At 41.2% G+C, this 13,351-nt stretch overlaps 1 protein-coding gene across 5 annotated transcripts in view; it reads left to right on the forward strand.

Annotated features, from left to right (window-relative positions):
• pikfyve (phosphoinositide kinase, FYVE finger containing) overlaps positions 1–13,351 on the forward strand; it is a 154,231-nt gene that overhangs the window by 66,416 nt on the left and 74,464 nt on the right. For all 5 annotated transcript variants that reach the window (XM_060827485.1, XM_060827484.1, XM_060827486.1 and 2 more), the window contains exons 7-10: positions 2,944–3,030; positions 5,455–5,593; positions 6,984–7,141; positions 9,510–9,621. In XM_060827485.1, coding sequence (XP_060683468.1) covers positions 2,944–3,030; positions 5,455–5,593; positions 6,984–7,141; positions 9,510–9,621 — 496 coding nt within the window. The remainder of the gene's footprint in view (positions 1–2,943; positions 3,031–5,454; positions 5,594–6,983; positions 7,142–9,509; positions 9,622–13,351) is intronic.

Here is a 13,351-nt window from a genome sequence, read left to right on the forward strand (position 1 = left end):
AGCAAAATCTGGAAGGCAGATTATTGTCTGGATGACAATAGTTTGGAAAAGGGAGGAGTGCAGCAAGACCTGGGTGTCTTTCTACATCGGTCACTGAAGCCAAGCAGCATCTGCAGCAGAAGGTGAAGAAGGCAAATGGTATGTTGCATTTAATAGCGAGAGGTTAAGTTTGTCGGAGCAAGGATGTCATAACTGCAATTTTACAGAGCTTTGATGAGACTTGGAATACTGTGTGATGTTTTGGTCTCATTTTCTAAGGAAGGATGTTCTGGCTATGAAGGGAGTGCAACCAAAGACTCACCAGACTGGTTCTAGGGAAGTAGGACTGACTTTTGAAGAGAGACTGGGTCAGTTTGGACTATATAAACTGGAGTTTAGAAGAATGGCGAGGGATGGAGAAATCTTGTAGAAACCTGTAAAATTCTAGTAAGACTAGAAAAGGTAAGTCCTTTCATCCAGTGATTCCACCAGTGATTCCATTTACACTTCTCGTTGCCAAGGAAAGGCAGCCAACATCATCAAAGACCCCTCCCATCCTGGTTCTTTTCTGACCTCTTCTGTCAGGCAGAAGATTAAAAAAGCTGAAGTACACCTACCAACAGGTTTAGGTGTTATTAAATTTCTGAATAGATATCAAAATATGAGAAGTCCAATGTTGATGTTTCTTTTTGTGCACCTTTTTTGCAGCCATAACTTTGTATTCTTCACTCTGCTCAATCATCCTGTGATCTTTGTGCCTGTTGTACACTTATGGTCTGCCTATACTGTATGCAGACCAAAACTTTTCACTATACTTAAGTGCATGTGACACTAATAAATCAAATCAAAATGTAGGACAGATGTCTCCAGTAATCAGGAAATCTAGCACCAAGAGTAACAGATTAAGAATATTGGGTAGGCTATTTTGAACTGAGACGAGGAGTAATCTCTTCCGTAGGCTCACCACTCTCTGGGTGAATTCTCTGCTACAGCAAGCAGTTGAGGCTAAAACATTAAATGTTTACACCAAGGGATTATAACTATCCCGTGGAGATAAAGGAATAGTGGGAACATTGTACTGATTTGGATGACCATATTGAATGGTGGTGCAGGGTTAAAATGCTAAATGGCCTACTGCTCTTATTTCTATGTTCCTGTGTTTCCACATCCTTTCTACCTGTTCCATCTCCATAGTAAAGTGAAGTAAAAAAAATACATTTTCTACTAATTCTCTTGTTATGTTTACTGTATTACCCTGACTGTCCCTAAATGGCTGTAATCCCATCCCAACCTTCTTATTGATGTACCTGCAAAATATTTTTATTTTATTTTGTCCTTTGTTGATTTCATAATTTCTGGTTAACTTCCTAATTGTTCTTTTGATTTATCTTCTCGTATCTTATATTCTCACACATCATGCACACTTTTGCTGCCTATGTACTTAATATATTTCTTTCCTAAGCCCTCAATTGTTCACTCATCCAATTAATAATGTTTGATTTCTGTTTTTTATTTAGCAGGATGTGTTTTTCCTGCATTCTCTTCAACATGGCTTTTAGTTGTATCCATTGTTGCTCTACTGTGATGTTTGCGAATACATACAAACACAGGAATTAGAAGCAGGAGTAGGCTATTTAGTCTCTTGTTGTTGCCCACTTATTTTCCCAAAGTCCTAGACTCATGAATCAGTGTTTCATCAATCTATTAACATTGTTTTCATTGTTGGTTGATCTGTATTATCATCTTGAAGCATATTGTAGCAAGGCCACTATTTCCTAGACATTTCCCTACTTTTACATTTGTGCTTTGGATCTTATAATGAAGAATGAACCAACAGGTAATCATCTTTTATTGGCTTTTACACATACTGGGTTAAAAAGGTGTGCTGTACACTTGTATGAATTCCATTCCTTATTCTTTTGCCTGCGTCCTCTATCCAGTTAATATTGGGATAATTGAAACCGTTTTGTTCAATTTTCCAAAATGTGTGTTTCCTCCTTTACTGCCGCCCCTCCTCCTCCTCTTCCCCCACCCACTGTTATTCCTATTGATCTGATTTCTTATTATCTTAGTGATTATTCAGTTAGATTCTGTCTTGGTCTTGCTGATAACATTGTCAAATTTTATCTACAGCCATTGAATTATCCCTTCTAAGTGCAGTTACTTCACATTACCTTTGCCCTCTTTTTCTAAATATCTTACATAAATTTTAGTTCCCAGTCCTGAATGTTCTGTAGCATGTTAGTAATCTCTGCATTATCTAGTTCCACATGACACTATTTCATCCAATTCCCTTATTTCTTGACAGACATATACTGTTGTCTAAACATTTTAACTCTTTTTTTGTTTTTAAAAAAAAGCGTTTCCTACCACTTGAGCTATTCCCAGATGCCCTTTCAGGAAGGAAATCAGTCAACATTACCCTGTCTAGCCCATATGTGACTCATAATCTAGTTGACTCCAATGCCCTCTGAAATGGTGTAGCAAGCTACTGAGTTTAAGGCCACTTTGTGATGGGTAGCAAATGCTGGTTTTGCTGGCGACATCCACATCTAATGAATAAAGAAAAAAATATGAGACGCCATGACTAGAAGATCTTTGGATAGTACATTTAATATTTTCCTCCTGAAAGGAAAGATCAAGGAAGAGGGAAAAAAAAATTGCAATTACAAAACAACAGCTAAGTTATTTCAGTAATTGATATGCCAGTCATTATCTTTCAAATGGATCTTGGATATAGTATAACAAGAGTAAGCTACTATTTGAGGTAACTGCTATTTAATATTGAAAATTCAACTTGTTGAGTTTGAACGCAGTTAAGGAATGTTTGCATTGGGCTTGCTGTTTTTATCTGTAATTTCAGGCACATGTGATGCCTTGTTAAAACTTTAAACATTGCTGTTAAGATAGGACAGTGAACCTTTAATTTTGGAATTGACCACATTATCTTTTTCTCTTAATAAGCTTGGGCCATCAGGATTCTCAGAGTAATTTGACAACGCGACTCTCAACCGTGCAGGAGGATGTAGGAAAGTCACCTGCTCGAAAAAGGTTTGTTTAAATGGAATAACGTGTTCTTCTTTGCTGTAATTCTTTACCTTGTAAGTCACCTTCTTCCTCTCTTTGTTGTCAAAAATCACAAAAGTGCTCATCGAAGAAAGGAAAATTAAACCGAAATTGAAATATTTAAAGCCTCAAAGTTTAATGTTAGAGATTTCCTCCTATAAGACACATTTTTGATATTTAGCTAACAAGTCAAATTGGAGGAACAAATATGGAAAAATGAAACTGCAGTGTTAACTTTTTTTTACTATTGATTAGGGAACCTTAAAAAAAATCAGTATTCTATAGTTTTCATTTGTATCGATATTTCAAGCATTTTGAAAATGTGACAAATTTGCTAGCTTTGCATTTTTAAAATTATGATCAATGGAGAAATGTGCTATTTTTAGTATTAAATCAACATTGAATTATCGGTTTTGTTGAAGTTTCTGTTTGAATAATGAAGAAAATGCCACAAGATAGGATGGAAAGATTGATACATATTAATATGAACTGTTCTCCCATTTTCAACTTTTTAACTGTCATATTTTGCATCTACTTAGACATCTGTTTCTCCCTTTAGTTTGAGTCTTCGCTCATATTTCACATTGCTATGATGTGTTGTATAGAGTTTTGTATGAACTTATTTTCCTTTTGATTAAACAAATTAAAACTTCACTTAGTTCTTTTTTTCTCTTTGACTTTTCTTAAAACGCAGATGAGCCAGGGCTTTTAATACCAAATCGATAAATGCACATTTTGGTTGACCATTTACTTAATTTATGTAATGACCCGCTAAGTTCAGAGAAACTATGATATTTCTGAATTTGAAGATTGAAAGTATGCATGTTTCATTTTCCTATTAGCATTTTTCTAAGCATTTTACAGCAAAAGCATCTTCTGCTTTCTTTGTAGTTGAGCTCTTTAAGGCAGACTTTCCCCTCTCGGCTGATGCATGTAAGATGCCTCAATGTGGTTGCAGTAAAAACCAGCTCCTGAATTTTCTGCTTCACAACTCTTTAAGCCATTTAATGTCATGACCCTTTAATTCTGAAAGTGAAATTTGCCATAGTCTTAGAGGTCCCATAGGTTGCTCTTTCACGAGAGAGCAATGTCTGGTGGAGAATTTAACATAGAGATCACCACACTTGAGGCAAGTTGTGAGAATGAGAAGGCTGGGCCTTCATTGTGACCTTAGCCAGTAAAAGAATTGAACCCAAGGTGTTGGACAAATTCTGCAAGCCAGCCATCCACTCAACTGAGCTATCTGACCCCACATTTAAAAAAAATTGGTTTGTTTTCCACTGGGGAATGATCTCCCAGCTTCTGATCAATTTAATTTACTTTACCAGCTATAAGAATAAGCTTGACCTTAAAATTATCATTCCTTTAAACTCATAATACAAACATATACCTTTATGTAAAATTTGTTTTGCAAGAATAAACTTTGCAAATTAAAATCTTTGTCTCTGCTCCACAGAGTGAGTAGTTCTTGCAACATGTTCTGGAATGTATAACTACCTTGTGATTTGTGGGATACATTTTATATTCTTGCTACTTAAAATAAAGAAACTAATTAGAAAACATTAAAGATGCCTTTGTCTTATGCTATCCCAAAAATGTTAGCTTCCTTTCCTAATCTGTGCTTGCTCAAATATTGCAGGTTTCATTCCCTGCTAAAGTAATGTGCTTTTTGATTGATGCTTTTGATGTAGTGTTTTATCTTGATCAAAAGACCAACCCCATATTCTTGAACATATTATTAAATGAAGCATCCTGATGGATGTAAAACCAGCCGAGTAAGATAAAGAAAGACGTGACTGTGCTCAATGTCATTTCTGAGTTAACTGATCTAGACTGGGAAACAGATGGCAAACGATAACTCACCTTAATTCTTCTAGGTATGAACTGAGAAGATATGGATCCGTGAGGAGGTATGGGTGAAGGCAGTGTAGCTGTATGATTGACTTGGTAGTGATGGTCTCCGCAGTTAAGCCTGTTGACATTCAGTTTCAGCTTGTTGTAACCACTTAAATGAGATATAAGAGGACTAGATTAGCTTTCACAAGAGGCAGAAAATAAAAGAAAACATAACTGCTAGGAAATATCTTGATATGCTAGTCCAGCAATTTCTGTTTCACCCTTTTTGGAAAGCTCTCAAATATGTAAAGTTGTTGTTGTGATGTTCATTACAATTGACTTGGTGCGGGCATTTACATTTTGCTGCACATTTCTTTGCTTCACTGAGAAGGGAATTAATGTTGTCTCAGAACTGATACTTGAGAGAAAAAAATTGCAACCTATTATAAAATCTAGTTAGGATGCTAGATATCTTTCTATTATTGGCTTAGGCCTATATAGTTTGAGCATGATGGATATATTTACCAGCCTTAGCAGTTTTGTTTGTTGATTTTATTTTCCTCTGCATAACAGGTCTGTAAGCATCACCAATCTTTCTTTGGACCGGTCTGCTTCACCCATGGTACCTTCATATGACAGCTCTATTAGCCCTCAAGCCTCTCGGGCGTATGCTAAAACTGACCCTAATGAAGATGAAAGAAAAATTCTTCTGGTATTTATTTTAGTGGTTTCTGGAAGTTAGACAACATGTGAGAGGCAAAATGTTGTGTCTGTGCAGTAATATAATGCAGATTGCTTTGACACATGAGGCAGATTTTTTTTCTGCTTGTTCACTTTCACTAACTTGATACCTTTTGTTGTTGCCTTTTCCCCAATATGCTCAAATGTGATTATGTTCCTTTACCAAGTGTTCCGCATTGATTTCTGTCAATAACATTGCTTCACATCAACCTCAAAACATGACAATTATTAAGCACCTTTCTGCAGTCCAAATTTTTAATTAACTTTTCTTGTTTTGTTTGACAATGATTTGTATGTCAGCCAAAGCTCAGTTGATAGCGATGAGTTCAGGTCCCACACCAGTTGGAGAAAATTACAAGGTACAGGCAGTTCAAAAGGAAAGTCAGCAGTGAGCCAGGAGACTTAAAAGTATCTTCTGCCCCTCATTTGGAAGAGGGCATTCTGGCCTTAGGAATTGCCAACCAATCAGATGGACAGACAGCTCTATCATTTCTGGCAGTGACACATGAAGAGACCTGAGAATTCGATTGAGTGCCATTGTTCAATGGTGCGGAGGGATCAGAGAGGCAAAAATAGGGGTTAGGAGGCCAGTTTCTGTCAAGCAGGTGGTGCAAAAGGAAGAATGGTGTACTATTTTAGCAAGAATACACATAAAAGCCCTGGCTGAGGCACTCCCCATCCCTTGCCAACTTTGTTTATGCTGGCCATGAGATAAACAGCTTCCTTACTCCTGTAAGCCAGCCCATGGCAGCTGCATTTTGGGATGGACAATGTATTATCAGGGTCAATTGATCTCTTAACAGTTATTTGCATATGATAGGTGTGCTGCGAATTTTGACACTTTCCCACCTTTTGTATTAAGGGGTCCAGTTCAGAGGTGTATGGGAATGTGTTGGGCTAAGCATTTGACTTATTTTATGTGCCTCAAGCCTACAAGACACCTGGCTGAGGCACGTAACATCCAGCTCCAGGTCCTGGATATGCCAATCTTACCTGACACTTCTTTACAAAACCTAGAGAGCACTGCACTGTCAGGAATGCTGACTTTGGATGAAACATTAAAGATTAGTCTATCTTTGTAGTTGAATGTAAAACATGCTATGCCCAATAATTATCCCTCAACCAGCATCACAAAAACAAATTGTTTCTGAAACTTCGCTGTGTCCAAATTGACTTCTGCGTTTCGATGTTACAACAGTAAGTGACCTTTTCAAAAGTACTTTATTGACTGCAAAGTGCTTTCAGATATCTGGTGCTCAGGAAAGGTGCTCGACTCTTTTTTCCTTTTTCAATTGATTAAAGCCCTGAGACGTGCAATTACATTTCCGAAATTCATCTTTCATTTCTAATATCCATTGTAGGACTCTGTGCAACTGAAAGACCTGTGGAAGAAAATATGCCATCACAGCACTGGCATGGAGTTTCAGGATCATCGCTACTGGTTGCGAACATATCCTAATTGCATTGTAGGAAAGGAACTGGTGAATTGGTTGATTAGAAATGGACATATCGCTACACGGTAATTTTCATAGTTGAAATTGATACATACTAAATTGTGTCTCTCTTATGTATCCATCAGTCAGTTAGAAAGTGAGCAATTAATGTGAATGCAAAATCAAGTTCAAACTCAGCTGATGTCTCAGAAGTTAAATTATCAACATTAAATAGTACATTTTAGCAAAGCAGTTTATCCTTGCCATATCATAGCCTATTGGTTATTTAGAAATCTTGGTTGCTGTTTTCTAATTGGAATCTTCACTTTTCCCTGTTTCCTGCTTTCAGAAGAAATTGTCCTAAAGCACTGTCCCTCTAATGGCTTCCAGTTATGAAATCTTGACCAAAGAGAAAAAGTGAATGAATGGAGGAAATTGATGGCAAGGAAATAGAGTTGAAAACTTAAGTTGATAGGCAATCACATTAAAATGAGCAAAAATAACTGCACTGCAATGTAGCATGTCTAACAAAATAAGGAACTGAATACAATTGGATCAGCCTTGATCTTGTCAAATAGTGAAGCAGATGTGAGGGCCTAATCACCCATTTGTGCTTCTAGTTCGTTTGTTCATAGTTAATATATAAAATAACTAAGTGCCTCTGTTTTCCAGTTATGGATGATGAATCACAGGGCTCATTGCAATTTTTAAGTTGTCTGCACATTTTACCCTGAGGATTTATACCAAATTGCCTTTGAATAGTGAAGCAGGTCTCATTACATTTACTGAAACCTAAAGAATTATTTTGGAATTTTGGTGATCCACCTTGTTCTTACAAAATGTTGAGCAAGCTGTAATCCAAGAGAAAAGTACTGCACATGCTGGGCATCAGGAAATGTTAGAAACATGGGGACACATGCTGTTTCACAGTGGAGAAGTGTATCGGTGTTACAATCTCCCCTCCCCTCTCTCTCCTCCCCTCCCCTCTCTCTCCTCCCCTCCCCACCCCCCCAATCCCAGGCCCACTGCAAAAAGGGGACTTTCCACTTAACCTCCTGGCTTTGGCAAGAAGACTACTAACTATGGGCAGCGCGGTGTCTCAGTGGTTAGCACTCCTCCCTCAGTGCAAAGGACCTGAGTTCGATTCCAGCCTTGGGCAACTGTCTGTGTGGAGTTTGCACATATTCCCTGTGTCTGCGTGCGTTTTCTCCAGGTGCTCAGGTTTCCTCCCACAGTCCAAATCTGTGCAGACTTGGTGAATTAGTCATGCTAAATTGCCCAAAGTATTTAGAGGTGTGTAAGTTATGTGCATTAGTCAGGGAAATGTCGAGCAAAAGGGTAGGTGAAGGGGTCTGGGTGGGTTGCTTTTTGGAGGGTCGGTGTGAACACGTTTGATCCAATAGTCTGTTTCCACACAGTAGGGATTCTGAGATTATATGATTACCCCTGTAACCTTACCCACATACCATAGCATTTGACTTGGCTACCAGCCTCTGGATGCCCTGGATGCCCTTCCCTCAGGCATTGGCATCCTGCTCCCTCGCTGCCAGTACGTACTCACCCTCCTCACTGTACCTCCAATCAGTGCTTGTTTTTCTCCTGTATTTGTCACGAATAGTCTCACTAGGAGACCTGTTTGCTCCAGCAGGGAGAAAACTACCCTATATTTACAGAGATGACCCAGTCATGACCACCCACTGTATTTAAACATATCACTAAGCAGAGGAAAAAACACTAACAAGGATTCCCCAAGTAACTTCAAGGGAAGAGGCCAGAACTGAATTGCCACTCACCTGGGGGCTGCAGGAAATGTGGCACACGGCAAGACTTATACAGTTAAAGGTAGTGCCCTGGGGTGTGTTACTGAGCAAAAAACCTGGGGGGGGAGGCGGCGGTGCATAATTCCTCAAAAGTGGAGTTACAGGTAGATAGCTGAAGATGATGTTTGGCATTCTTGTTGTCATTGGTCAGAATATTTGAGTAAATGAGTTGGGATATTATTCTGTAGATGGCATTGGTGAGGCCTCTTTTAGATTACCACATATAATTCCGGTCGCCTTTCGAAAGGAAGGATGTTGTTAAACTTGAGAGGGTGCAGAAAAGATTTACAAAGGTGATTTAGAAATATCTTTACAGTGGTGCAGTGCTACTGTCCCTACCTCAATGCTTGGAGACCTTGGTTCAAGTTCCTCCTGCTCCAGAGGTGTGTAACAACATCACGGAACAGGCAGGTTAGCAAATATCTTTACAGAGGTGACTTTTCTCTGAACTGGTCACCCCTGAGAATGAATTTACCCTCGTGTCTTGGGATTTTGAGTGCAAATCTGCCCACTACTGTGCAGTACTTTGGAAATTTGTAGAGTAATACTAATCTAAAATACCTTTTAGATGTATTTTTTATGCATTCAAATGTGACTAGATTAAACTATTTCATCCGGTATCTCTTTTTTTCAGAGCTCAGGCAATTGCCATTGGTCAGGCATTAGTGGATGGACGATGGTTTGACTGTGTAACCCATCATGATCAGCTCTTTAGGGATGAATATGCCTTATACAGGCCTTTGCAAGTAAGTGAATATGGTACTTGCCTGCTTCAGCATTAGCAGTGTCTGGTGAGACGGTAAGTAATTTAATGTACATGAAGGTTTTATATGTAGTATAGTTGATAATTCAGGAGGTAAAAACAATGACTGCAGATGCTGGAAACCAGATTCTGGATCAGTGGTGCTGAAAGAGCACAGCAGTTCAGGCAGCATCCAAAGTGCAGCGAAATCGACGTTTCGGGCAAAAGCCCTTAATCAGGAATAAAGGCAATGAGCCTGAAGTGTGGAGAGATAAGCTAGAGGAGGGTGGGGGTGGGGAGAAAGTAGCATAGAGTACAATAGGTGAGTGGGGGAGGGGATGAAGGTGATAGGTCAGGGAGGAGAGGGTGGAAAAGGAGCTAGGCAGGTTGGACAAATCCGGACAAGTCATGGGGACAGTACTGAGCTGGAAGTTTGGAACTAGGGTGAGGTGGGGGAAGGGGAAATGAGGAAACTGTTGAAGTCCACATTGATGCCCTGGGGTTGAAGTGTTCCGAGGTGGAAGATGAGGCGTGCTTCCTCCAGGCATCTGGTGGTGAAGGAGGCCCAGGACCTCCATGTCCTCGGCAGAGTGTGGAGGGGAGTTGAAATGTTGGGCCACAGGGCGGTGTGGTTGATTGGTGCGGGTGTCCTGGAGATGTTCCCTAAAGCGCTCTGCTAGGAGGCGCCCAGTCTCCCCAATGTAGAGGAGACCTCATCAGGAGCAACGGATACAATAAATGATATCAGTGGATGTGCAGGTAAAACTTTGGATGTGGAAGGCTCCTTTAGGGCCTTGGATAGAGGTGAGGGAGGAGGTGTGGGCATAGGTTTTACAGTTCCTGCGGTGACAGGGGAAAGTGCCAGGATGGGAGGGTGGGTTGTAGGGGGGCGTGGACCTGACCAGGTAGTCACGGAGGGAACGATCTTTGCGGAAGGCAGAAAGGGGAGGGGAGGGGAGGGAAATATATCCCTGGTGGTGGGGTCTTTTTGGAGGTGGCGGAAATGTCGGCGGATGATTTGGTTTATGCGAAGGTTTGTAGGGTGGAAGGTGAGCATCAGGGGCGTTCTGTCCTTGTTACAGTTGGAGGGATGGGGTCTGAGGTCGGAGGTGCGGGATGTGGACGAGATGCGTTGGAGGGCATCTTTAACCACATGGGAAGGGAAATTGTGGTCTCTAAAGAAGGAGGCCATCTGGTGTGTTCTATGGTGGAACTGGTCCTTCTGGGAGCAGATACTGCGGAGGTAGCGGAATTGGGAATACGGGATGGCATTTTTGCAAGAGGTAGGGTGGGAAGAGGTGTAATCCAGGTAGCTATGGGAGTCGGTGGGTTTGTAAAAAAAAATGTCGGTCGTCATTAATGGAAATGGGGAGGTCCAGGAAGGGGAGGGAGGTGTCAGATATGGTCCAGGTAAATTTAAGGTCAGGGTGGAATGGGTTAGTGAAGTTGATGAATTGCTCAACCTCCTCGCGGGAGCACGAGATGGTGCCAATGCAGTCATCAATGTAGCGGAGGAAGAGGTGGAGAGTGGTGCTGGTGTAATTACAGAAGATCAAATGTTCTACGTAGCCAACAAAGAGACAGGCATAGCTGGGGCCCATACGTGTGCCCATGGCTACCCCTTTGGTCTGGAGGAAGTGGGAGGATTCAAAGGAGAAATTGTTAAGGGTGAGGACCAGTTCGGCCAAACGAATGAGAGTGTTGGTGGAAGGGTACTGTTGGGGATGTCTGGAGAGGGAAAAACGGAGGGCTTGGAGGCCCTGGTCATGGCGAATGGAGGTGTAGAGGGATTGGATATCCATGGTGAAGATGAGGCATTGGGGGCCGGGGAAACGGAAGTCTTGGAGGAGGTGGAGGGCGTGGGTGGTGTCTCGAACGTATAAGGGGAGTTCCTGGACTAGGGGGGATAGGACATTGTCGAGGTAGGTAGAAATGAGTTCAGTGGGGCAGGAGCATGCTGAGACAATGGGTCAGTCAGTGTGGTCAGGCTTGTGGATCTTGGGAAGGAGGTAGAACCGGACAGTGCGGGGATCCCGGACTATGAGGTTGGAAGCTGTGGGTGGGAGATTCAGTTGACTCGTCTCAAGTTCTTGAACATATTGTCACCTCCCAAATCTATTTCCAACTTTATACAGACTTTTGAATTCCACTAACATGATTGCTGCTCTTGTTCTTAATTGTTTTTAATTAAATTGAGGTGACATTTTGAGACACAAAGATAAACTTTCTCTACTTCGCCTTCCCGACCGCTCCATAATGGTTGACATGATTGACCCTACAATGTCCTCCAAACGTTTCCTACTATACAGTTAAATATGATGTCCTCCAAAGAAACATAGAATCCCTACAGTGTGGAAGCAGACCATTCCCCTCACCAAGTCCATGCTGAACCTCTGACGAGATATTTCCTGCAAACCCTGTAGCCTGTCACTGATCCACATAACCTGCACAACTTTGGACTGTGGGAGGAAGCGTGACCCCAGGTGGAAACTCACACAGACATGGGGAGAATGTGCAAACTCCACACATACAGTCGGCCAAGGCTGGAATTCAACCGTGGTGCTGTGAAGCAACGGTGCTAACCACTGAGCCGCCATGCTGCCTGGTTTGATCCTTAATTCTCTTCTATTTTGTTAGCTTTCACATATACACTGTTAGCATCCGGCTCTACCTCTGAAACACCTGCCCTGATTTCTCTACTGTTGCTAAATTGTCAGACTGCCTATCTAAAATAAAGTACTGGATGATCAGAAATTTCCTCCAATTAGATCTTGAGAAAACTGAAACCATTGCTTCCAGTCACTGCTCCAAATTCCGTAGTTACTAATTATATTGCTCATTGTGGCAACAGTGGGGATTAAGCCAGTTTGTTCATATCGTTGTGGTCATATTTGAACCCAAGTTGAGTTTCCAACTTCTTGCCAATTCTGAGACCACCTATTTACACCTCCATAACACCGCCTACTTCATCCCTGGGTCATCCTATCTGCTTGTCAGAGGAGGTGGTGATGTAGTAGTAATGCCACTGGACTAATAATGCAAAGACCCAGGCTAATGTTATGGGTGCGGTGGTACAAATCCCTCCACAGCAGCCGAGTTAGTCTGTTAGATGATGAAACCATTGTGGATTGTGTAAAAGTCCATTAGTCTCAGTAATCTCCCTTAGAAAATGGGATCTTCCATCCTCAGCTGGTTTGATCTGCATGCATCTCCAGACCCGCAGCAATGTGGTTGATTCTTAACCATTTTCTAAATGGTTTAACCACACAAGGAAAGTCAGAGATAGATCTTGTCAGTGATGCCACATCCATGAAAGAATAAAAGAAAACTCTCATGCCATTGTTACCTCTAGTCTGGAATATTTCAACATATTGCTTAGCGGTTTCATAAGGTCATCCAAAACTCTACTTTCTGTGTCTTAACTCGCAGCAAGTCCCATTTACTCTGAACACCCCTGTGCTCCCTGATCTTCGTTAGCCCCCTGTCAAGCAATACCATGATTTTAAAATTCTCATTCTGGTTTTCAAATCCACAATATAACCTTGCCTCTCCTAATCTATGAAGAAGATTCCTGAAGAAGGGCTTGTGCCCGAAACGTCGATTCTCCTGCTCCTTGGATGCTGCCTGACCTCCTGCGCTTTTCCAGCAACACATTTTCAGCTCTCCTAATCTCTGTAGTTTCCTCCGACCCCGTAAGTTTCCAAAAATGAAATTAAATCAATAGCAAGAAATTA

The sequence above is a fragment of the Hemiscyllium ocellatum genome, chromosome 7, assembly GCF_020745735.1.
Source record: "Hemiscyllium ocellatum isolate sHemOce1 chromosome 7, sHemOce1.pat.X.cur, whole genome shotgun sequence".
NCBI lineage: Eukaryota > Metazoa > Chordata > Chondrichthyes > Orectolobiformes > Hemiscylliidae > Hemiscyllium > Hemiscyllium ocellatum.